The sequence below is a fragment of the Macaca thibetana genome, chromosome 1 (assembly GCF_024542745.1).
Source record: "Macaca thibetana thibetana isolate TM-01 chromosome 1, ASM2454274v1, whole genome shotgun sequence".
NCBI classification, from domain to species: domain Eukaryota; kingdom Metazoa; phylum Chordata; class Mammalia; order Primates; family Cercopithecidae; genus Macaca; species Macaca thibetana.
In genome coordinates this window covers 20087957-20114594 of record NC_065578.1, presented here as the reverse complement: position 1 = coordinate 20114594, position 26638 = coordinate 20087957, and the positions used below count along the sequence as shown (strand labels likewise).

The following is a 26638-nucleotide window of genomic DNA, read 5'->3' as shown; positions in this document are numbered from 1 at the left end:
GTTGTGTTTTAGTGGTGTTAAATCTTGAGTATCAGGTCAGAGTGATTGTTTTAGTTGGAGGAGCTAAGTTGAAATAAATATTTGGTCATCATAAGTTACAGTTCATAAGCACTTTAAAAATAATCGCTTTTCTTCAATTAATTATATATTGGCTTGGCGTGGTAGCTTATGCCTGTAATTCTAACACTTTCGGAGGCCAAGGTGGGTGGATTGCTTGAGCTCAGGAGTTTGAAACCTGCCTGGGCAACATGGCAAAACCTCATCTCTACCAAAAATAACAAAAGTTAGCTGGGCGTGGTGGTATGCGCCTCTCGTCCCAGCCACTTGGGAGGCTGAGGTGGATGGATCGCTTGAGTCCAAGAGGTAGAGAGGCTGCAGTGAGTGGAGATCGTACTGCTGCACTCCAGCCTGGGTGACAGAGTGAGACCTTGCCTCAAAAAAAAAAAAAAAAAAAAAAAAAAAAGCTATGTATTTATCAAATAGAGTCCAGGCACAGAAAGGAAGTTTTCTTATGCTTTCAGTGCTTTCAGTGACATTGAAGGCTTTGGTCAGTTCTTAAGGGCACCAGTGTGAAATTAGTTGACGATAAGGACAATTGTGAGAAACCTCCAGTTGGTCAAATAGCCTTTGGAAACTTACTGCTCGTTATTCTTTCTGATTTTCTTGGAATATTTTATTTATTTTTTATTTATTTATTTTTTTTGAGACGGAGTCTCGCTCTGTCGCCCGGGCTAGAGTGCAGTGGCCGGATCTCAGCTCACTGCAAGCTCCGCCTCCCGGGTTTACGCCATTCTCCTGCCTCAGCCTCCCGAATAGCTGGGACTACAGGCGCCCGCCACCTCGCCCGGCTAGTTTTTTGTATTTTTTTTAGTAGAGACGGGGTTTCACCGTGTTAGCCAGGATGGTCTCGATCTCCTGACCTCGTGATCCGCCCGCCTCGGCCTCCCAGAGTGCTGGGATTACAGGCTTGAGCCACCGCGCCTGGCCTTTCTTGGAATATTTTGAGAGAAAAGTCATTATTCCCTTTTATTCCAGAATCATGTTAATGAGGTAGCTTAACTGCTATTCAGCTGAGGGCTCAACTGAGTATAAAAGGACAACTGGTAATGGTAAACTGAAGGAAAGACTAGTAGAATCTTGAGAAAGAATAAGAAAAAAGAGAAGAGAAATGTTATTGTTTTGATATTACAGATTAAGCTAACCACAGTACCTGATTCTTAGCAGGTGCACAATACTTATTTAATCAATAATTAATGGAGCAAATATTTATTAACTAACATTGTATGTCTGTGCTGTCTATTGAAGAATATACAAAAGAAACCTGAGGCTGGGTGTGATGGCTCACACTTGTAATCCCAGCACTTTGCGAGGGTAGACAGAAGGAGCACTTGAGCCTAGGAGTAGGAAGACCAACCTGGGCAACATAGGGAGATGCTGTCTCCACCAAAAAAAAAAAAAAAAAAAAATTTAGCCACGTGTAGTGGTGAGTCTCAGCTGTGTGGGAAGGGCTAAAGCAGGAGGGTTGCTCTAACCCGGGAGGTTGAAGCTGCAGTGAGTCGTGATCATACCACTGCACTCCAGCCTGGGTAAGAAAGAGAGCAAGATCTTCTCTTTAAAAAAAGAAAAAAAGAATATACAGTACTCTCAAATGGAGGTAGGAGATCAGAAAGTCAGTGAGGACTAGAGGAATAGGAATTAGTATTTGGGCTGACTTGAAGTTGAGGGGAAGGACATCTACAGTTGAGGGAAATGGTATGGGCAGAGTTGTCAGTGGTTAGGAAATGGTGTATGGTGTTATTTGGGGTAGTCTGAAGACCCACTGGGCTAAAATAGAAAGCAGTGAATGTGCATCTGACAATTTTGGAGACCCTTTGGATATCTAACTGTATAATTTATCGTTTATTTATTTTTTTTGAGACAGGGTCTTGCTTTGTTGCCTAGGCTGGAGTGCAGTGGTTTGATCATGACTCACTGCAGCCTCAACCTCCCAGACTCATGCAATACTTCTGCCTCAACCTCCCAAATAGTAGGGACGACAGGTGGTCCCAGGTTGATATTTTGTAGAGACGAGGTTTCACTATGTTGCCTAGCCTGGTCTTGAACTCCTGGGCTCAAGCGATCCTCTGGCTCCGGCCTCCCAAAGTGCTGGGATTACAGATGTGAGCCCCTGCGCCCAGCCTAATTTTTCCAAGGTTTTCCAAGGTTTTGCTGAGGTACATCCTGTCTAGAGGGAAATGGAAAGGAAAGGGTGATCGTATCATGAAAGCTATCATAAAGGAAGAAAAATAGGGATTTGAATATCTTTGATGAAAGAAGAGTTAAAATTGACTCCAGGGTTTTGAGACTAGAAAATGATGCTGTTCAGTGATGTAGTAAGAAAGATGTAGGATTTAATTGTATACATTGTTTTGAGATAGTGGTCAGATAAATTCAGTTTAGGACATGTTGGATTTGAAATGAATGAAATGTCCAATTCATTTTACAAACAAATGGAGATAACTGAAGATGTTTGGAAATGGGGAGATGGAAGTCAGATGAGCAGAAATGGTTGGAAAAACAAATCTGTGAAAATATAAGCATAATGGAGAGAGAGGGAAGAGAAAAGCATAGATTATTAGTAGTCTATGCAGTGTCTGGTTACTTGAGGAGGATGAGGAAGCTTACAGAAAAGAGGAAGAAACTGCTGAGAGGAAAGAGGAGGATCAAGGCAGCACAACCTTTAAACTATCCAGAATAGATTCCCACTGAGTTTTGTTTATGTAATTGGAAGAAGTGACATTTAATCCTTGACAGCTAGTTTTTGATTGAAGACTCTTGAGTTTTTTTTTTTTTTTTTTTTTTTTTTTGAGTCGGAGTCTCGCTCTGTCGCCCAGGATGGAGTACAGTGGCAGTCTCGGCTCACTGCAACCTCTGCCTCCCAGGCTCACGCCACTTTCCTGCTTCAGCCTCCCGAGTAGCTGCAGGCACCTGCCACCATGCCCGGCCAATTCTGTGCATTTTTTTTTTTTTTTTTTTTTTTTTTTTTTTTTTTTAGTAGAGATGGGGTTTTACCATGTTAGCCATCATGGTCCCGATCTCCTGACCTTGTGATCTGCCTGCCTCAGCCTCCCAAAGTGCTGGGATTAGAGGCGTGAGCCACCGCGCCCGGTCTTTTTTTTTTTTTTGGAGACAGAGTTTCGCTCTTGTTGCCCAGGCTGGAGTGCAATGGCACGATCTCAGCTCACTGCAGCCTCTGCCCTCTGGGTTCAAGCGATTCTCCCATCTCAGCCTCCTGAGTAGCTGGGACTACAGGCATGCGCCACCACGCCCAGCTGATTTTTGTATTTTTAGTAGAGTTGGGGTTTCACCATGTTGGCCAGGCTAGTCTTGAATTCCTGACCTCAAGTGATCCGCCTGCCTCAGCCTCTCAAAGTGCTGGGATTACAGGCATGAGCACCTGGCTTTTTGCGTGTTTCTCCTACAAGTCTAAAATTAGTTCTTTAGGGCTTTGGTTTGGAGAGTTACGTTTAAGTTTATACTTTTGCTTATTTCCTATAATCACATTTTAGAAATAAAAAAACATTTCAAAATATTTATTTATTTTTTTGAGATGGAGTCTCATTCTGTCACCCAGGGTGGAAAGTGGCGCTGTCATAGTTCACTGCAAACTCCTGGGCTCAAGCTATTCTTCAGCATTAGCCTTCCAAGTGACTGAGATTAGAGGTGTGAGGCACCGCACCTGGCTAAAACATCAAAAAGATGGAAACCACTTGCTATCTCCCTAATAGGCTGCTATTGGGGTTCTGGGCAGTAGTTATTGTGAAATCATTAATTTGAAACTGGAGTTTTCAATAAAAGATTTTCATATGCTAATCAGGAATTAGGCAGAGCATGATAAACTCCGTTACTATCCTTAGTTGATAAATTTTAAGCAGAAGAAAAGGAACTGTTTGAGTTAGCTTGTCTTGGCCTCATTATTGTGGATTTTCTGTTTTTTTTTTTTTTTTGTGAAAGAGTCTTGCACTGTTGCCCAGGCTGGAGTGCAGTGGCGCAATCTCGGCTTACTGCAACCTCTGCCTCCTGGGTTCCAGCGATTCTCCTGCCTCAGCCTCCTGAGTAGCTGGGACTATAGGCGCATGCCACTGCCAGCTAATTTTTGTGTTTTTAGTAGAGGTGGGGTTTCACAATGTTGGCCAGGATGGTCTCGATCTCTTGACCTCATGATCCGCCCGCCTCAGCCTCCCAAAGTGCTGGGATTATAGGTGTGAACCACTGGCGCCTGGCCGATGTATAATTTCTTAGACTTTTTGATATAGTGAAAATAGCTTGTGGACGATGTGTTTGTGGGCCTAAGGCATCTTGCCCACATGTGGGGAACTCCTTTGTTAGCCCAGTATTTGAACCATTGGGAGCTGGTGATTTGGCAAGCTGTTTTGTATGGAGTGTTGAACAAAGCAGAGTTGGGATACTTTCTGCCTAGATTCTAAAGAGAAGCCTGTGTTCTCGTTGTGTATTCTGACTTGATCGTTCGGTAGATGTTTGTTTGGTAGATGTTAGAGCACTGAAAGTGTGTCCTGGGCTAAGCACTGGGGAATTAGAAATAAGACATAACCTTTGCGTTCAAGAAACTTACAGTCCTAGCCTGGGCAACATAGCCAGGCCCTGTCTCAAAAAAAAAAAAAAAAAAAATTTAGGCTGACATAGTAACGCCTGTGCCACTGTAGTTACAGTTAGGAGAGGCTAAAATGGGAGGATGGCTTGAGGCCAGGAGTTTGAGGCTGCTGTGAGCTATGATTGTGCCACTGTACTCCAGCTTTGGTGACCGAGTGAGACCCTATCTCTTAAAAAAAAAAAAAAAAAAATTGAAGAAACTTAAAGTCCTTATTCAGGAGACAGATATGTAAGAAGGTAAAGAGAAATCAGTAAGCAGAGGGCCTGTGAGAGCTCTGAGGAGGACCACTTAGCGGGTGAGTGGGAAAAGATTGAGAGAAATGAGGGAATTCAAAGGCTTCTTGGAGAAGGGTACTCCTCTAAACTGAAACTGGAAGGATGAACAAACCATACGAAGGAGAGCAGTGGGATAAAGAGAATTCCAGCCAGGAATCAGTGCATGCAGAGACTCAAGACAGAGAAAAATGACTTACCTCTTATTGGTAGAGCAAGGATTTGAAGGGTAGTGGACAGATAATCAGAGGCCACAGGAAGGGCCTTATAAACCATGCTAAAAAGCTTGAAGATCACTCAGATGACAGTGAGAAGCTGTACTGAGAAGCTGACAGTGAGAAGCTGTCAGAGCTGTAGGCTAGGGAATGACTGGCCAATTTGTGTTTTAGAAGGACCCTTCTGGAAGCATGTTAGGAGGGAGGGTTGGGTTATATGTTTGTAGTGAGTAATTCAAATCCAAGATTGATGTGTGAATTAAGTTTTTTACTTAGGACTTTTGAATAGATTCTATATACTTTTCATAAGGATGACTTTTCAGATTACCTTTTTTTCTTCAGTTTTTCAAATAGGTATAAAAAAGCTTGTATCTAGGTAAATTCCCATGATTGTTATCCAGTCTGCATTTAATATATACATGTATGTATACATATATATATATATACTTTTGGAAACGAGGTCTTGCTCTATTGTCTAAACTAGGGTGCAGTGGTGTGGTCATAGCTCACTGCAGCCGTGACCTCCTGGGCTTGAGAGATCTTGTTACCTAAGCCTCCTGAGTAGCTGAGACCACAGATGTGTACCACCACACTTGGCTCATTTTTTTTTTTTTTTTTTGCTGGGCAGAGTGGCTCACGCCTGTAATCCCAGCACTTGGGGAGGCCAAGGCTGGTGGATCACCTGAGGTCAGGCATTCGAGACCAGCCTGACCAATATGGTGAAACCTCACCTCTACTAAAAATACAAAAAGTTAGCCAGTCATGGTGGTGTGCACCTGTAGTCCCAACCACTTGGGAGGCTGTGACAGAAAAATTGTGTGAACCCGGAAGGCGGAGGTTGCAGTGAGCTGAGATTGCGCCACTGCACTCCAGCGTGGGCGACAGAGCAAGACAGAGATAGGGGTCCCCTTATGTTGCCCAGGCTATTCTCAAACTCTTGGGCTGAAGTAATCCTCCCACCAGGGCCTCCAAAAGTGTTAGGATTATAGGTGTGTGCCACTGTGCCTGGCCTACATACTTTATTTTAGTTTTTGAGATGGAGTTTCACTCTGTTGCCAAGGCTGGAGTGCAGTGGCGTGATCTTGGGTCACTGTAGCCCCCGCCTCCCAGGTTCAAGCGATTCTCCTGTCTCAGCCTCCCGAGTAGCTGGGATTACAGGCATCTGCCACCAAGCCTAGGTAAGTTCTGTATTTTTAGTAGAGATGGGGTGTCTCTGTGTTGGCCAGGCTGGTCTCGAACTCCTGACCTCAAGTAATCTGCCCGCCTCAGCCTCCCAAAGTTCTGGGATTACAGGCGTGAGCGACTGCGCCCCGCTGGCCTATATATTTAAAAAATATATTTCTGTTTTCAGTTTCAGCCTTTGTTTATGGTTAGTGAGTGGTTAGTAGCAGGTTTGTAGTAGATTGTTTATAAGTGAGTAAAATTGAGGCGTGTTGTTTTAATACTCAAATAATGAGACAATAGTGAAAGTACCTGCTCATCAAAAGGTAGGACATCTTTTATCATAGTGCTAAAGAGATACATAGATGGAGATATACATAGACGTATAGATACATAGCATATATCTGCATCTCCTTATTAATAGTTCAGCTAGAATTTGAAATGTTAGGTTAAATTGGCTGCCTTTGAATGAAAAAGGAACATCTATTTGTGTTCAGGGTGTAATGCTCAGATGAACCATTGGATATGAAACCAGAAAGCAGTTAGGAGGTGTTTTTTAGTTTAGTCCTTCACTGGAAACCAAAACTTTGAAAATTATATTTGGAGGGGAGGCTACTTATGACAGAATTCTTAAAGATGAACTACTTTTGACTCAGAAGTGAAACTGAGTTGAAAATATTCAAAACCAAAACAATAGATACTTTCATAGAATGTTGCAGGTTGTTTTGCCTTTCTGGCTCTCACAAAAAAGGTTAGTGATTGATATTGTATCTGCATATTTTCTATTCCTTTCTCTGTACTTTAGTTAATAGCATTTTGTGATTAAAAAAAATAATGCCCTTGACTTACTTTTTTTTGTTGTTATTGAAAGCAGTTTTTCCTGTGTCTGAGCATGTATAACATTAGTGGTTTACGTAGAGAGTTTGTTTATTGCAACCGGAGGCACATTCCTAGGCAAGAATGGTTTTTTAATGTTCAGTTATCCTATTTCCAGTAGGACATCTTCAGAAATGAGCAAATTCCGTTAAACCAATAACCCTGATTTTGGCGGATAAGCGCTTATACTAATTCTGCTTTGAGAAAAGAGATTGTTCATTCTACTTTAGGAACTACTAGCTAAGTCTGGTGCTTCTTAACCCTTAACTAAGAAAAATGAGGCTTGCTGACAATGGGTAATTTTTACTGGCCTGTGAAACCCAACAGCGTGTTCAGCAATGTAAACCACAGCAGCTGTCTTTTGCTGGCTTCACTGTTGTTTGAAGTATAATGAAACTGCTTCTTGGCCAGGCTCGGTGGCTCACGCCTATAATCCCAACACTTTGGGAGGCCAAGGTGGGAGGATCACCTGAAGTCAGGAGTTCAAGACCAGCCTGGCCAACATGGTGAAATCCAGTCTCTACTAAAAATAGAAAAATTAGTGCGGTGTGGTGGTGCATGCCTGTAATCCCAGCTACTCAGGAGGCTGAGGCAGGAGAATCACTTGAACCTGGGAGGCGGAGGTTGCCCTGAGCCGAAATTGTGCCATTCATTGCACTGCAGCCTGGATTACAAGAGCAAGACTCCGTCTCAAAAAAAAAAAAAAAAAAAAGCTGCTTCTCACAAATGGCTACACCTGCTGACTCATCTTCCAGCCCCTAAACAACTGTAGTATCCAGCATTATTGAATGCTGGGACTTGAGAATAAAGAGAACCAGAATCTTCTTTTTTTTTTTTTTTTCATGTCATAAGTTTATTGACAAACATACCTAGTATGCCATGAGTTAGAGTTTGATCCATTTCCAGAGGCTGTATCTCTTAAAATGCTCTTCATATCTGTTAAATGGACGAGCTGAAACATCCTTATGATTTAAGCAGTTGGTGTTGTACCATAAGGAAGGGTGCAGCAAATGCAGATCCAAAGTACAAGCACATCTTAACTAGTAACGCCCACTTGTTTTCCAGTGAAAATGGCGAATACTTCCCAGGACCCTCCTCATAGTGGCTCCTATGGACCACAGAGGTTGTGAACTTCCGGATGCTGTGGCCCAACATAGCGCTGCTGGAAGCTCTGCGAAAAGCGCAGAGATGGGGGACGGATGAAATGGCGGCACCTCATCAAGACCTTGTTTTCACGACCTTGTTCCCCCGTGCTCGAGAACCAGAATCTTAGAATGTGAGAGTTAGAATGGATTATGGAAATCTTTAACTCACCTCCTTCTCAAATGGCCTCAGCTATTAAAAAGAAATGTTACTGTGGTAGCTGTCATAGTAGGTAGTTAAAAGAATGATAGTGCTATTCAGAATGCCATTAGAATCTTCTAGATGAGTGAAGACGTTTGTCTGTCTAGGAGTCTTTGAGATGTAGTATCTTTTAGCCGCCTTTCAAAAATAACACATTCTGAAAGTGACTGAAAGCTACTAGAGGCAGCACACATCTGGGCCTGCTATACACTTCAGGAGGACTGTGGGAAGAAGTAAAAATGAAGAGTGACCATTGTCCCTCAACATTTTCTAATCTAATTAGAAAATAGATTTGAGAAAGGAGGGAACTTTGGAGCATTTAGGAATCAATTTGTGATTATTTAAAAATTATTTTGGAGACAGCATATTTCTTTGTTTCCCAGGCTGGAGTGCAGTGGCTATTCACAGGTACAGTCATAGCTCCCTGCAGCCTCGAACTCCTGGCCTCAAGCCATCCTTCTGCCTCGGCATCTTGAGTTGCTAGGATGACAGAGTGTGTACATCGTGCTTGGCTTAAATGGATCTTTTACCTATGTATGATTTTGTCACATCATGCATTGGTTATTTGGAAGATTATAGGATTATGCATCAGTTATTTTGAAGGTAATTGTTCATTAAGTTATGTAAAATTTACAAATGTTGATATATTTTTTATATGGCATAAAATCATGTTATTAATAGCTGATATCACTATGATCTTATAAGGAGAATATTTTGGGAAGCTCTCTGGGTCATGGTAGTAGATACCAGCTTACTGTGACTTGTAACGGCTGGAAAGGTAATTGAAGTTGCATTAGGAAACAGTCTGGGAGTGGAAGGGAAATGGATTTTACTTTTATAAAAAAGTTTTATGTTGAAGGCCCTGTAGGGGGCATTTTATTTTTCTGGTTGCTTTTTTTTAGTGTTAGCAAGTTTGATTCCATCTAAGGAGTACGTAACCAAAGGTAGTTGGCCTTTTCAAATCTGTGAACCCAAAGATTTAAAAAAAAATTTATTTGCTTTTATTTTATTATTTTATAGAGACAGGGTCTCGCTCTGTTGCCCAGGCCGGAGTACAGTGGCATCATCTTGGCTCATTGCAGCACCGACTTTCCAGACTCAAACTATCCTTCTGCCTCAGCCTCCAGAGTAGCCGGGACTGTAGGCATGTGCCACCATGCTCAGCTAACTCTTGAATTTTTTTGTAGAGATGGGATTTCACCATGTAGCTCAGGCTGTTCTCAGACTCCTAAGTTCAAGCAATTCACCTGCCTTGGCCTCCCAAAGTCTTAGGATTATAGGCTTGAGCCACCGTGCCTGGCCCGAAGAAATGTCTGTGATGGAATGTATAGTGTACTTCTGAGCTTGCCTGCTTTTTTTAGGTGCTTGGTTCCCTGTCAGTTATAAATCTGGGAGTCTTTAGAACTTCTTCTGAGCCTTTTAATCCCTCCATTCTCCAATCTAAAGCTAGACCTCATAATTGTCTGATTAGAGTCCTGGATCAGTCTTACCTCATGGAATTGGTTTCAGTTTTTCCCTAGGCTTAGTTACTATCTTCTTTTGTTTGAATTTAAGTCTGTTTTACTAAACTAGTATCTAGAGTGAGATAGGGACTAGGATGAATCTCTTTCCAAGTGGAGTGGGTGATGTAGTTTGATCTAGGAGTTTGTTTCTTGTGGCCCTAGGTGATGTAACAGAAACTGGACTGTTGTATTATATTTTGTTAGTATTCTAAGAGATTTTTTTTAACATACATTCAAGGGTTACCTTGAAATTAGCCCTGCTTTTTTTTTATTTAATACAATTTGCTTTTATAGAATTATACTTTGAAAGTTGGTATTCAAATAAAATCCTGATCTCATGTCATCTTTCATGATAGTAAACCTTTTGAAACATGCTAAAGGCCTAGTAATATGACGCTGGGCAAATTACAGGCTATATAGGCATTGAAATACTATATAACCATTAAAAATGTTACAGAAACATTTACTGATATAAAAAAGTGCACATTTTCTCTGTGGAAGTTAGTTAAAAATAGCATGTATATTCAAATTTTATTTAAATACATTAGGAAAAGGTGCTTGATTATACAGCAGTGTTCATGTGGTTACTGGTTGCTGGTGAGATTAGGTCATTTGATTTCTTTCTGCAATAAGTAATATTTTGTTTAACCATGTTATTGATTGATTGATTGATTGATTGATGGAGTCTCACTGTGTTGCCCAGGCTGGAGTGCAGTGGTATGATTCTGGCTCACTGCAACCTCCGCCTCCCGAGTTCAGACAATTCTCATACCTCAGCCTCCCAAGTATCTGGGATTACAGGCCGTGTGCCACCATGCCCAGCTAATTTTGTATTTTTAGTAGAGATGGGATTTCACCATATTAGCCAGGCTGATCTCGAACTCCCGACCTCAGGTGGTCCACCCGCCTCGACCTCCCAAAGTGCTGGGATTACAGGTCTGAGCCACCGCACCCGGCCAGTTATTTTTATAATTAGCAAATTAAAGCTACTTCTATTTTGGAAAATCAAAACAAGTTAAAATTTGACTCTCCGTGAACTCTCATTCAGCAAAGATTAAATTACATTATTTTAAGACAGTGAAGAGGAATTTAAAATGCATTTAGATTTTCAACAGAAATCAAGGGAGTTTTTGTTGTTGTTGTTAACTATTAGTTGAGTAGAAGCTAAACTCGTTAAGCATTGTGTTCCCCGTTCTGATTAATGTTGGTTTTACCATAGAATCAGTATAGTGCCGATCTCACATTTTGATGAATTAGGTTTCCTCAAATTTTTCATGATGCTATGAAAAACGGTTTAAAGTGCTTAAGTATAGGCATCTTTTTTTTTTTTTAAACCTTATTTTAAATGACATGGCATATTATTGCAACATTTTTTATGATGCCTGCTTCATTGTTATTTTTGTTAAAGAGTTTCCATTTTAAAAGTCCTTTGCCATCTTGTCCTTACTGTCCTGGCTTTCATCTGGGACTGCAGCAGGGCTGAGCCAAAAATGGCTGCTGCAGCAGCAGGGGCGGGCATAGTATAGGACTTGGCTTCTGTGGTTCCTGTGAAGACGCAGGAAGAGAAGCTTGGGGAGAATGCCTTGACTCGGGATTCTCTTAATGGTTGTGGCCACAAGAATTGGGCTTTTCTTGTGGAAGAATTTCCATACTGTAGATTCTGCTGTTTGGAGGGAATGACACTGGGTATTGGGATTTACAGCATTAGTGGGGGACCCACCCATTCTCTGCAGTAGAAGAAATCTTAGCTGATGCTGTCATTCACTGAGCAGGATTGGCTGTTTTCAGAAAGCAGCAAGGCTTACCTGTCTGTGTCAGTTGATGACAGATACATGTCCAGAATGATGGTGATTTCTAGCTTGGTGGGTGAATGTACTTAAATGCAAATTATCTCTCAGGGATGGAGTGGGTGGCATATAGTAGAGGATTAAAAAGGTCTTCCCTTTCGTGCAGCTCGTGTGAGGATTACTGTTCCATATAAAAAATCTGCTTGGTATGTTAAGGTGAGAGATGGGGAGTGGTTTGAGTAGAGAATTAAAGTTGCTGTATGTGCTCTTTGGGCCACTCTCCAAGAGGAAATACACTGCCATTTGGATGGGGTGAGTTTGTGCCTGAGTTCCAGTCCTTTCTGCCTGTGACTAGAGATAGGCATGATGTAAAAACACCAGTATCTGCTGCTTAGCAACCAGTAAAATACCGTGTATCTAGATAGGCAGTAACACAGTACTTCATTCATTTCTCTTTCAGTGTGATGAAGAGAAAAGGCTTTTTTGCTTAAGAAACAGAAAAACCCCCGTTCTCTAGGAAAGCCATATGTAATCATTGTGGAAAATACAGGAAAAAAAAAGAGGTTTACTCATAACTCTAACTCATTGATGTATTTTGATAAATTTCGTTGAAGGAATTTTTTGTTTATATATTATACATATTTTTGTACATATTTATGTACACATGGGTTGGCATATATGTGTTTATATGTATACACACATTTGCGTAGCTGCAAATCATACTGTAAATGTAACTTTGTATTATTTTTCCTATTTTAACATATTGATATATTAACATTTGTTTGTTTCTTTTTTCTAGAGATAGAGTCTCTGTCGCTTAGGCTGGAGTACAGTGGCATGATCATAGCTCACTCTAACCTCCAACTCCTGGGCTCAAGCTATCCTCCTGCCTCAGCTTACCCAGTCGCTGGGATTGCAGGCATGAGCCACCTTAACTGGCCAGTATAGTCACATTTCAGTAAACATTTTGAAGGCATCTTTAATGGCTTTATAATATTAGATACATGACCGTGCCACAATTTACTGAAAACACATTCCTTACTGCTGGATTTTTGTTTTTTTTTTCTTTTTTTGACATGAGGATCTTGTTGTGTTTCCTAGGCTGACTTTGAACTCCTGACTATCCTCCCACCTCAGCCTCTCAAGTTGCAGGGATTACAGACATGCACCATTTACTCGATTTTTAAGTTAACAGTTTGCTATTGAAAGGAGTGCTGAGACCAGGCAGGGTGGCTCATGCCTGTAATAACCAGTTTGGGAGGCCAAGGTAGGCAGATTGCTTTAGGCCTAGGAGTTCAAGACCAACCTGGGCAACATAGCAAGACCTTGTATCTATGAAATTAGAAAAAAATTAGTGAGGCCTAATGGAGTGTGCCTGTAGCCGTGGCTACTTGGGATGTTGAGCTGGGAGGATTGCTTGAGCTCAGGAGTTTGAGGCTGCAGTGAGTTATGATTGTGCTATTGCACACTCCAGCTTGGGTGACAGAGTGAGACTCTTCTCTTAAAAAGAAAAGAAAAAAAGGAATGCTGGAAACCATCTTTGTGCATAATGCTTTTCAGTATTTTAGATACTTCCTTAGTAAAAGTAAAAATTACTGAGTCAACAGGTGTGAACACTAGGAAAATTGATCTGTATTACCAGATACGAATTTTCACTTTACCTGCAGTGTACCCTAGTGCCTGTTACATTTTTAAAATTGTTTTTATTGATACATAATACATGTACATATTTTCAGGTTCTGCTCTTTTTATCAGCATTAAATATTGTAGTCTTTCAGTTTTTGTTTGTTAGGTGAAAATGATAGACGATTTTAGTTTGCATTTCTTTCATTACTTGTAAGGTTTATTTTTTCTCCCTTGTTTACTAGGTTTATTTATTTATTTTTTTTGAGACGGAGTCTCACTCTTTCGCCCAGGCTGGAGTGCAGTGGCTGGATGTCCGCTCACTGCAAGCTCTGCCTCCTGGGTTCACGCCATTCTCCTGCCTCAGCCTCCTGAGTAGCTGGGACTACAGGCGCCTACACCACGCCAGGCTAATTTTGTTTTTGTATTTTTAGTAGAGACGGGGTTTCACTGTGTTAGCCAGGATGGTCTCGATCTCCTGACCTCGTGATCCGCCCGCCTCAGCCTCCCAAAGTGCTGGGATTATAGGCGTGAGCCACTACGCCCGGCCATTTATTTCCTGTTTTGGAAATTATTTGTTCATATCCTAGGCTCATGTATTTTTTGAGATTTTGGTTTAGGTTCAAAATTTAGCAAAGGCTGGGCGCGGTGACTCACGCCTGTAATCCCAGCACTTTGGGAGGCTGAGGAGGGCGGATCATGAGGTCAGGAGTTTGAGACCAGCCTGGCCAACATTAGTGAAACCCCGTCTCTACTAAAAATACCAAAAATTAGTCAGGTATGATGGCAGGCACCTGTAATCCCAGCTACTCAGGAGGCTGAGGCAGGAGAATTGCTTGAACCCGGGAGGCAGAGGTTGCCGTGTGCTGAGATTGCGCCATTGCACTCCAGCCTGGGCGACAGTGTGAGACTCTGTCTCAGGAAAAAAAAAAAAAAGAAAAAAAAACTTAGCAAAATAATGCATGTGTTTTATAAATAATACAAATTATATAGATTTATTTATTTATTTATTTTTTGAGACAGAGTCTTGCTCTGTCGCCAGGCTGGAGTGTAGTAGCACGATCTCAGCTCACTGCAGCCTCCGCCTCCCGGGTTCAAGAGATTCTCCTGCCTCAGCCTCCTGAATAACTGGGATTACAGGTGCCTGCCACCATGCCTGGCTAATTTTTTGTATTTTTAGTAGAGACGGTGTTTCACTATGTTGGCCAGGCTGGTCTCGAACTCCTGACTTCGTGATCCACCCGCCTCGGCCTCCCAAAGTGCTGGAGGATTACAGGTGTGAGCCACTGCACCTGGCCAATTATATAGATATATACCTTCATATGATGTATTTTAAAATGGGAAAAACTCTTTTCACTTATACTTTCATGATTAAAGGTTATCACAGTTGACAGTTTGGTGTGTCTGTTCTTACCTTTTTATATGCATTTACATATAAGGAGAAGAAGAGGGAGAGAGAGAAAAGCAGAGGTTTTAGGGGATGGACTGGAGCTGGGCTTTGGTTTGTGTCCTGACTGCTGGAAATGTGAAGTATCACCTTGGTGGATTTGGAGTCCCAGCTCTCTTGATTTAGTGCTGTGTGTCTTGGGAAAGCGATTTAACCTGTTTGTGCCCTAGTGTCCTTATATTTACAGAGAGTGGTAGTTATAGACTCTGGTGTCTTGAGTTCTGAGGATTAAATGAGTTAATACATTTAGAATGCTTAGAATAGTACCTGAGAACCAGTGTTATATAGTAAAATAGGTATAGTAGTTGCTGTTAATATTATTATTGTATTACATTACTGTGTAAAAGGAATGTAAGTAGGATTATACTGCCCATGCTTAGTGTCTCCTTATTTATGTATCATATAAATCTTTGCCATGTCAATACATACAGACCATTGTGTAGTCTAGTTGTACTATTATTTTTTTCCTATTTGTGGATATTAATGTAGTTTTTAATGAATATTTTGGTATTAAAGTTGTAGTGCATATCCTTGTACATATATATCTTTGTGTATATGTATTTTAGTAGAATGGAGTCCTGTAAATAGAATTGCTGAATTGAAAAGTATGTAAATAAAAGAGCAACAACTTGACAGTCACTTTTTCAATACTAAGAACTTTTCTTTCTGCTGCTTTTTTGGGGGCTAGCAGTTGTACCTTATTTTATGACTTTAAACAATTTTTTTGAGAAGAGTCTTGCTCTGTTGCCCAGGCTGGAGTGCAGTGGCATGATCATGGCTCACTACAGCCTTGACCTCCCTGGCCAAAGTGATCCTCCCACCTCAGCCCTCCAGATAATTAGGACCGTAGGTGTACGCAGCCATGCTCAGCTAATTTTGTTTATCTTTTGTAGAAATGAGGTCTCACAACATTGAACAGGCTCGTCTTGGACCCCTGGGTTCAAGCAGTCTTCCCTCCTTGGCCTCCCATGTTTTATGACTATTAATCACGAGTCTTTTCAAATATACTAATTTGAAATTTAATAAACCTTTTCCTATACTGTGCACCATCTCTCTCCTCTGGGAGATCTCCTCTTTGTTCTTTACTTTGTTAATGTATGGTAATTAGTAGTTTCTATTCATAGTTATGAATGAAGGATGAGGTCTTCCAATAATTTTTTTTTGGTTGTCTGTAGGGAATTCAAATAATTTTTTAAAATGAATATATTATTTAAAAAAGTGGAAATACCTATGTTAATTCATGGTACGTTTGTATTATGGTCAGTTTTTTATGTCTGCATACTATTTATGTTTTGTGGAGTGGAGTTTCTTATACAGAATATTTTCCAAATATATTTTAGTTGTGATTTTGGACCTATATCATCTCCTCAAAAAAATAGATACTGTGAGGTGGAAATCCTGAAATTTCTTCCTTTTGTTTTTTGAGATGCATTCTCGCTTTTGCCCAGGCTGGAGTGCAGTGGCATGATCTCTGCTCACTGCAACCTCTGCCTCCTGGGCTCAAGCGATTCTCCTGCCCCAGCCTCCAGAGTAGCTGGATTACAGGCACCCGCCACCACGCCTGGCTGATTTTTGTATTTTTAATAGAAATGGGTTTTTGCCATGTTGGCCAGGCTGGTCTAGAACTCCTGACCTCAGGTGATCTGCCTGAGACTGATCTGCCTCAGCCTCCCAAAGCGCTGGGGTTATAAGCGGGAGCCACTGCACCCCACCCAAATCCTGAAATTTCTGAAATAACTGTATCTTTAGGTAACTTACTAGCTTTTGAAGAGTTCAAGTTTGCCTTTTATTACAATTATTGCATTGATAGTAGTAGTATTTTATAGACTTTCTTGTGTGAAATGAAAAGCTCCTTGTGACTATTAATTTTTCTTATTCCAGTTATTGAATTACTGTTGTCACCATCTAATATGTAATTTTATTTATTTATTTTTGAGATGGAGTTTTGTTCTTGTTGCCCAGGCTGGAGTGCAATGGCATGATCTTGGCTTGCTGCAACCTCCGCCTCCCAGGTTCAAGCAATCCTCCTGCCTCAGCTTCCCTAGTAGCTGGGATTACAGGTGCCCACCACCATGCCTGGCTGCTTTTTTTTGTAATTTTAGTAGAGACTGGCCATGTTGCCAGGCTGATCTCGAACTCCTGACCTCAGGTTATCCACCCGCTTTGGCCTCCCAGAGTGCTGGGATTACAGGTGTGAGCCACCGTGCCTGGCCAATTTTAATATTTTTTAAATATAAAATTGCCTCTCTGATTTGCATATTGTTAGTTATTGAAATTAACTGTTAATAACCATATGTTTGCCCTTCATTTACTTTACTTTATAAAAGTTCTTGAGACAGGGTCTTGCTCCATTGCCCAGGCGGGAATTCAGTGGTGCAGCCGTGGCTCATCTCAGCTTCATCCTCCTGGGTTCAAGTGATTTTCCTGCCTCAGCCTCCTGATTAGCTAGGACTACAGGTGCACACCATTGTGCCTGGCTAATTAAAAAAATTTTTTCTGTAGAGACTGGGTCTCACTATGTTGCTCAGACTGGTCTGCGATTCCTAGGCTCAAGTAATCCTCCAACCTCTACTCCTGAATTTTTTTTAGTTTTGGAGACAGAGTCTCACTGTGTTGCCCAGGCTGGAGTGCAGTGGCACTATCTTGGCTCACTACAGCCTCGAACTCCTGGGCTCTGTTGATCCACCTGCCTCAGCTTTCTATGTAGCTAGAACTGCAGTCCTGTGCCCACTACAATCAGCTAATTTAAAAAAAAATTAAAAATATTTTTGGTAGCGATGAGGTCTTGCTGTGTTGCCCAGACTGGTCTCAAACATTTGGCCTCAAGTGATCCTCCTGTGGTGGCCTCCCAAAGCACTGGGATTGCAGATATTAGCCACCACACCCAGCCCATTTACTGTAATTTTTAACCTGTGAGAATTTTGTGATATTGGCTAGATTTTGTCGTAGAGATTTGTATGTTACCAAATTTTATTCCTAATATACTGGATAACTAAATGGTTTTGGTGAAACTTTACCATTCACACTTGAATATTTATGTTTTCCTTAAGGGAAATCACAATGTATATAAGTTTTTAATTTTGTTTCAAGTGAATTCCATTTGATAAAACACGTAGCATAGCTGGGTGTGGTGGCTCAAACCTGTAATCCCACTGAGTCGGGGGCAGTGTGGAAGTATCCTTTGAGGCTACGTGTTTGAGACCAGCCTGGGAACCACAGTGAGACCCTGACACTTAAAAAAAAAAAAAAAAAAGGCATCAAATAAACTGGACACTTTAAGAGATATATTGGTCAGGATCATTGGGTTTAGAAGATAGAGCAAAACCTGAGAGTTAAACCCTAGGGTTTTTTTTTTTTTTTTAAAGCTCTGGTTCTACTTGAAGTAGTCATGTGATCTTTGGCACTTCTCTTAATGTAACATCTTGGAACTTGGTTTCCTTGTCTATATCAGAGAGTTGATGATACCTTACAAGTTGTTCTGAGGATTACATGAGCCCTCTATGCAAAATACCAAATACATTGATAGAGATATGGTTGGTACTCAAGAAATAATGGCATAATTTTTTTTTTTCTTGCTATGTAGGCTGGTCTCTTAACTCCTGGGCTCAAGCAATCCTCCCACCTTGGCTTCCCAAAGTGCTAGAATTACAGGCATGAGCCACCATGCCTGGCCAGGAAACAATGCTATTATTTTATTTTACTTTTTTTTTTTGAGACGGAGTCTCACTGTGTCTCCCAGGCTGGAGTGCAGTGGCGTGATCTCGGCTCACTGCAAGCTCCGCCTCCCGGGTTCACGCCATTCTCCCGCCTCAGCCTCCCAAGTAGCTGAGACTACAGGCGCCCGCCACCACGCCCGGCTAGTTTTTTGTATTTTTAGTAGAGACGGGGTTTCACCATGTTAGCCAGGATAGTCTCGATCTCCTGACCTCATGATCCACCCGCCTCGGCCTCCCAAAGTGCTGGGATTACAGGCTTGAGCCACCGCGCCCGGCCGAAACAATGCTATTATTATTCTAGCCAGCATAAAACAAAACTCATTTCCTGGAGAATTAGACTATTTAACAAGGCACATGCTTATCAGTACGTGCTTTACCTCTTCTAGTGTTCTGCTGTGTTGATATTAGTGACCAAGATCTGCATAGTTTGAAAACCCTCTGTTTCAAGGATTAGAAGGTAGAAACCTTATGAGAAAGAAATCTGGCCTGGTAAAATGCGTCTTCATGGGCTTTTTGAAAGATGGGACTCATTCTTTGTCTTTTAATGGTTTATTTATTATAATCTATTGAAATTTACTTTATGACCTGAGACAAAGCCATTTTACTATTTAGGCGCAGTTTAACATGGTTAAACCTGTCTATTACTCAGAGTGTACCAAGGTGCTTTTATTTCTCAAGAGTTCTGTTGTATTTCATCCGTAAAAATGATTGAAGCAGGGTCAGGAACCAGTGGCTCATGCCTGTAAGTCTAGCACTTTGGGAGGCCAAGGTGGGAGGATTGCTTGAGACCAGCCTAGGCAACATAGCGAGACCCCCATCTCTGCCAAAAAAAAAAAAAGAAAAAAAAAGAAAAGATGGGTGTGGTGGTGTCCTCCTGTAGTGTTTATAGTCCTGGCTACTCAGGGAGCTGAGGTGGGAGGTTCCCTCAAGGGGATCCCTCAAGATTGAGGCTAGAGTAAGTTATGATTGTGCCAGCGCACTTTAGCCTGCACAGCAGTGAGACTCTGTCTCCAAAATAAATAAATAAATAGATTGAAGCAGATAACTGTTATTGTTATGGGAGAGATGTTATCTCCCAAAGATTACCCATAGATACTTGGAATTAATTTTTGGAGCTCTATTTTGACTATCAGAGCTCTCTTAAAACATGAAATTGCTTGCAGCAAAAAAATGGAAGCCGGGGGGTGGGGGGGGGAAAACATGAAATTGCTTCATTTTGTTATTTGCTTTCTTAAAAATATTTTGGATCTGGCATAGTGTCTCATGCATATGAACCTTGAGGCCAGGAGTTCGAAACAGGCCACAGCAACTTAGGGAGACCTCATTTCTTTTATAAATAAATTTTTTCTTTTTTTGGAGACAGTCATGCTCTGTCACCCAGGCTGGAGCGCGGTGGCATGATCTTGGCTCATGGCAGCCTCCGCCTCCTGGGTTCAAGTGATTCTGGTGCCTCAACCTCCTGAGTGGCTGGGACTACAGGCACGTACCACCACACCCAGCTAATTTAAAAAATATTTTTAGTAGAGATGGGGTTTTGCCATGTTGGCCAGCCTGGTCCTAAACTCCTGGCCTCAAGTGATTTGCCCGCCTCGGCCTCCCAAAGTGTATAAATAAAAAATTTTCAAAAATATTTTGTATGTTTAATAATTGTTTGTTATAATGAAATTTATTTTGTGCTAAAGAAGAAATACATGTATCTTACTGTACATTATAGACATACATTAGTAAATGGAATTCCCTGTAGTTTCACACCTCCTTGGTTAACTGTTTGAAGTCTTTCTCCAGACTTTCTATGCCTATTACAACATTTTAAATTTCAGCTAAAAAATGTTGTATACTGTTTTGTAGTATTCTTTCTTAGTTATACTGTTTTATAGTTTTCTTTTTCTTTCTCTTTTCTCTATCTCTCTCTCTTTCTTTCTCTCTCTCTCTTTCTCCTTCTTCCTTTCCTTTGCTTTCCTCTCTTTCTCTCTCTTTCCCCCCTCCCCTTTTCTCCCCTCCCTTCCCCTTTTCTCCCCTCCCCTTCCCTCCTTTATTTTTTTCATTTCTTTCTTGACGAATTCTTACTCTGTCGCCCAGGCTTGAGTGCAGTGGCGCGATATTGACTCACTGCAATCTCCGCTTCCTGGGTTCAAGTTATTCTCCTGCCTCAACCTGCCTCAACCTCCCTAGTAGCTGGGATTACAGGCGCCTGCTACCACACCTGACTAATTTTTGTATTTTTAGTAGAGACAGGGTTTCATCATGTTGGTCAGGCTGGTCTCGAACTCCTAACTTCAAGTGATCTGCCTGTCTCGGTCTCCCATAGTACTGGGATTACAGGCATGAGCCACCACACCCAGCCTACTTTTTCTTTTTAGTGTAATTTCTATAGTAACAGTTTTATGTTTCAGTAATAGATATCTATTTCCATTTTTTTGGAAATGACTAGAATTACGGATGCTGCTTAATTTATTTTTATTCAATTCTTTCTAATCTACTTGGGTTATTTCTGTTTTTCTTATGTTATGAACCATGTTGCACTTAACCTTTTTATACAACTTCTTTTACTTGAATGGATATTTTTTGGGATAAATTATAGAAGTAGATCAAAATGTATGAAGGGAAGTATGTCAGAGTATGAAGTAGGTAAAAAGGTTGTGGAAATTAAGTGTTAGCTATTATGAGTTTTAGATGGTTTGGTTCCTGGTTCCATTTATATCTTTATTGTTTTTCTTTTTTGTTTGTATTTACTTTGTATTATTTTGCTTTGTAGCATGTATTCTAGTTAGCCACTTAAAAAAATGTAATTTTGGGGGAGCTAGGGTCTCACTCTGTCACTTAGGCTGGAGTGTGGTTATACGATCTCAACTCACTGCAACTTCCACCTCCCAGGCTCAACCAATTCTCCCACCTCAGCCTCCTGAATAGCTGGGACCGCAGGCACATGCCACCACACTGGCTAATTTTTGTATTTTTTTTTTTTTTTTTTTGTAGAGTGGGGGTTTCATCATGTTGCCCAGGCTGGTCTCAGACTCCTGGGCTCAAGCAATACACCCACCTCGACCTCCCAAAATACTGGGATTATAGGCGTGAGCCATTATGCCTGACCATTAGCCACTTTTAGAATCCTAATATATGTTTTTTTCCCTGAGACGACGTCTAACTGAGTTGCCTAGGCTGGCCTTAAATGCCCGGACTCAGTGTTCCTCCCACCTCAGACTCCTGAGTAGCTTTATGTTTCAGTAATACATATCTATCTCCATTTTTTGGAAATGACTGAGATTACAGGCACATGGCACTGTGCCAGGCTAAATTCTCTTTGTAACAAAATTAGGGAACTATTATTATCTTGAGTCCTTGGGTGGCACTGATTAGCATTTTTTTTTTTTTTTTTTTTTTTTTTTTAGAGACAGGGTCTTGCTCTGTTGCCCAGGCTGGATGGAGCACAGTGGCACAGTCACAGCTCACTGCATCCTCGATTTCCCAGACTCAAGCGATTCTTCTACCTCAACCTCTCTGGTAGCTGGGACTACAGGCCCACACTACCACGACTGACTAAGTTATAAAAATTTTTGGTAGAGTCAGGGTCTCACTACGTTGTGCAGGCTAGTCTTGAACTCCTAGGTTCAAACTGTCTTCCTGCCTTGGCTTCCCAAAGTGTTGGGATTACAGGCATGAGCCACTGTGCCTGGCCTAATTAAAAAATTTAAAAAACCTTTTTCTGTTCCCTGTACCATTTCTCTCCTACAGGGTGGAATCTGCTTTTTGTCTTTGTTTCTTCACTTTCTTAATGTAAAATAGAAAACATACTGTAGTATTATAATCACTAAGTAAGCAGGATCTTGTTTTTTTTCTCTTGGTAGGAAGAAAAACACAAAGTTCTTTTGAAATAAAAATCTTTTTCCACACTTTTTTTTTTCATACGTAGAACTACACACACACACACACACACAGAAAGAAAAAAATATTTTTCTCAATTAGAAATGGTAATGTTCAATTCAAACACACATGCTGTCTCACAGCTTTTCTTCTTCTTTCAGTGTGTTGTAGATTGTTCTGTAACATGACACAGAAAGAGAAACAGTTTGGTGAGTAGTTAAGAACCCCAGTTGGAGTTGGTTGACACCTCTTCATTTATGTAGTATGACCTTGGGCAGACTGCATTGCTGCTATGCACTGGGGTTTTCTGTTTTGAAATACGGGAATTATAATTGTTCCTAGGATTTTTTTGAGGGTTAACATTGACTTGTGAAGTTCTTAGAACAGTTGGTTCAAGATATTTAGCTGAATAAATATAAACTGTAATGTAATGATTATAACTTTCTCATTTAAAAAATATATATGTTATGGATTTATCACATTCATTAAGTCATTCTCAAATTGATGTGCAGAAAACTTTATTTTAGAACACCTTATTTTTCCCTTAGTTGCTTTCAAAGTGATAGTTGGTTTTTATTTTAGTAACTGGTAACAAGTCTTATTTTGCTCTTAATTCCTTGAGTGAAGAACTTAATTGAAGCTTCAGAGCATTTATAAAATAGGGAAGTAATTAATTGCTTTTCATTCCTAACCCTGGATATGTCTGCTTTTCTCAGGTTCTATTTTGTATAGTTTTTACAATATAGTCTTGTTTTCAAATAGTAGTCTTCATATCAGCCATTGCTGAAAACTGCTTACTTTAATTTTATCTTTTTATAACCTGCATAAGTAATTTTGCCAAGGCCAGGTGTGGTGGCTCAGGCCTGTAATCCTAGCACTTTGGGTGGCCAAGACAGGCGGATCAAATGAGGCCAGTTCAAGACCAGTCTGGGCATATGGTGAAACCCTGTCTCTAATAAAAATACAGAAACTAGCCATGCGTGGTGGTGCATTCCTGTAGTCCCAGCTATTTAGGGGGCTGAGGCAGGAGGCTCACTTGAACCCAGGAGGTTGAGGTTGTTGTGAGCCGAGATCGTGCTACTGCACTCCAGCCTGGGCAATAGAACAAGACTCTGTCTCAAAAAAAAAAAAAAAAAAAAAAAAAAAAATTGCCCATGCTACTGGGACCTTCAATTTCAGTGAAAGGAAGAACATTTTATTGTTCCTATGCTGTTGTTTCTGTAGGTTATTCCCTTCTTTGCTATTGGAAAATCAGTTTCATAATGATTTTGTTACTGTGTTGGTTATCCACAAATGTCTAGAGAATATTTTCCTGAGAAAGACACATTATGACATACTCTTATAGAGAGAAGACAGACTGAGCTAAATCTGGAGAATGTTTTTAAGAATGTAAGAAATGTTTGCTAACTTTTTAAATCACTGAGCAAAGTTCGTTAATATTTTCATTAGACTTGGGTGACCCAAGTAAGGAATCCTTTACATTTTTTTCTAATGGAAGAAAATACTATCTTAATTAGGATGATTCTAGGGATGTGGTAAAGCTAGGATAGTTGTACTCAGTGCTGGCTGTTGGAGTCAGTTTTGTAGTTTAAATTATATAAACCAGGGTGGGTCTGTAGTCCTAGCTACTTGGGAGGCTGAAGCAGGAGTTTGGCTTGAGGCCAGGTGTTCAGGGCTATCTTTTGCGATGATCGTGGCTGTGAAGAGCCACTGCATTCTATGTTGGCAACATAGTGAAACCCATCTTAAAAAAAAATTAAACAGACCTGAATCAGATTTTGCAGCTTGAGTTTTAGATATACCATTTAGTTAAGACCCCTGGCTTAGAGAATTAGGATGCTCAGTAGTGAGTTCATTTAGGTCTTATATGTAATATAAAGGATATTAAATTGGTATTTGCCTTGTTATTTGCACAATATCTTTTTCGAAAGCTTTGAGTTACCAGTATGATGCTGATTGTTGGATTTAGAGCCTATCGTTTCTTAAGCTTTTTTTTGTTTTTTTCTGAGACAGGGTCTCACTCTGTCACCCAGACTGGAGTGCAGTGGTGAGATTGTAGCTTACTGCTGCCTCAAACTCCTGGCCTCGAGCAATTCTCCTGCCTCAGCCACCCAATGTTCTGGGATTACAGGTGTGAACCACCACACCCAGCCTTCTTGTGAAGATTTTTGGCTTGTCATGATCCAGAAATAAGTTGATTATTTCTCAGTGGATATATTCTTTTAGTTTCTTTTCTAGAGTAATAGTATAAACAGGGTTTGGTGTATGAGTAGAGGAAGATGTTTTTTCCCTTTGAAGTGGATTTGTTTTGGGACCTGATAAAGTGCAAACCAAGCATGTTGTACTTGACACCTTCTTAGAACTTGGAATATTTCATTACCAGTTATCTAATTGGTCAAAGTTAGAAACTAAGCTGGGCACAGTGGCTCATGCCTGTAATCCCAGCATTTTGGGAGGCCAAGGCAGGAGGATTGCTTGAGCTCAGGAGTTTGAGACCAGCTTGGGCAACATAGTGAGAGCAAGTCTCTACAACAAATTAAAAAAAAAAACATTAGCCTGATGTGGTGGTGCACACCTATAGCCCTAGCTACTCAGGAGGCTGAGGTATGAGGATTGCTTGAGCCCAGGAGGTCAAGGCTGCAGTGAGTTGTGATCACACCACTGCACTCTAGCCTGGATGGCAGGGTGAGACCTTGTCTGAAAAAACAAAGCAAAAAAAACCCAAATTAATGGGCAATGATAGTATTTAGCTCTTTTTTCACATTAGGAAGTGAGTTTTTTTTTTTTCTTTATTTTTTTGAAATAGTCTTACTCTGTTGCCCAGGCTGGAGTACAGTAGTGCGATCTTGGCTCACTGCAACCTGTGCCTCCCAGGTTCAAGCGATTCTCCTGCCTCAGCCACCCGAGTAGCTGTGATTACAGGCGTGTTGCCATCATGCCTGGCTATATTTTTAGTAGAGACGGGGTTTGGCCATGTTGGCCAGGCTGACCTTGAACTCCTGACCTGAAGTGATCTGCCTGCTCAGCCTCCCAGAGTGCTGGGATTACAGGTGTGAGCCACTGCGCCCCACCGGACATCTTGATATTAAGATCATTCATATTTCCTTTGGTTTGGTCTGTGCCGAACCTTCTCAGCCATGTACAACCTCCTTGGTTTGGGGAAGGAGGGCTTAGGAATTCTCTCTTTTTTGTTTGGAGTGAACTTGAGGATTTTTTACTCTTGCTCTGTTCCACGTTTTTTTCAGGTCACTCTTGAGGAACTTGGGTCATTGTGATTCATGTACCTATTTTGAGTTATTTTTCATGACTTCTTTCTAGACAGTGAAGAGCCAGAGCTCTGACTTTTAGCTTCAGGGGACTGATTCTATAAATACGGATGGACAGGTAATTTAAATGGATTGCATTAATACAGTTAATGGTGTTTCCAGGATGTTTTGAAATTTTCCCCTCTGTGTTTCCTATGAAAAGAGCTTAGGTTTGATGTTGTGGTCTGACTTTGATGAACTGTGTTAACTGGGCTATTTCTAGTGTAATTAATGCAAAATGAGGAGGAACAGTTTTACTCCATGTCGGTTAATTCAGAAAAGTAGAGTTGTGGTTTTAATTTGTTGAGTTAATGAGTGTCATTGTCAAACCATAAACGTGCCCAAGGTAATTAGGATTCTGAGAGCGTAGGTCTTTTCTTTGTTTGCTTTTTAAAAAGATAACATTTAGATTTAGTTATGGATTACTTTAGCTAGTTATTTTTGAAGTTTCAATCTGGGATTCACATTTAACTATCTGTTTTTTTTGGAGACAGGGTCTTCTGTTGCTTAGACTGGAGTGCAGTGGCGCCATTGTAGCTCACTGCAGCCTTGACCACCAGGCTCAAGTGATCCTCCCACTTCAGCTTCCTGAGTAGCTGGGAGTACAAGTGTACACCGCCATGCCTGGCTATTATTGTTATTATTATTTTTTAATTTTGTAGAGATAAGGTCTTACTATGTTGCTCAGGCTGGTCTCAAACTCCAAGGCTCAAGTGATCCTCCTGCCTCTGACTCCCAAAGTGTTGGAATTACAGGCATGAGATGAGCCACCATGCCTAGTCAACTGTACTTTGTTGAATACTTCTGAGGTGCATTATGTATACAGTTTAATTTTTTTCATAGATGATGGTGTCCAGTACATAATGTGAGACCAGGTG

At 40.9% G+C, this 26638-nt stretch overlaps 2 protein-coding genes across 20 annotated transcripts in view; one reads left to right on the top strand and one right to left on the bottom strand.

The window, feature by feature from the left end:
* Positions 1 to 26638, top strand: part of EIF4G3 (eukaryotic translation initiation factor 4 gamma 3) — a 374608-nt gene that overhangs the window by 22318 nt on the left and 325652 nt on the right. The window lies entirely within an intron of this gene.
* On the bottom strand, positions 8139 to 8418 carry LOC126956722 (cytochrome c oxidase subunit 7C, mitochondrial-like). The gene has a single exon (XM_050793919.1). It carries the CDS (start codon positions 8328 to 8330, stop codon positions 8139 to 8141), a length of 192 nt encoding a protein of 63 aa, XP_050649876.1. The 5' UTR covers positions 8331 to 8418.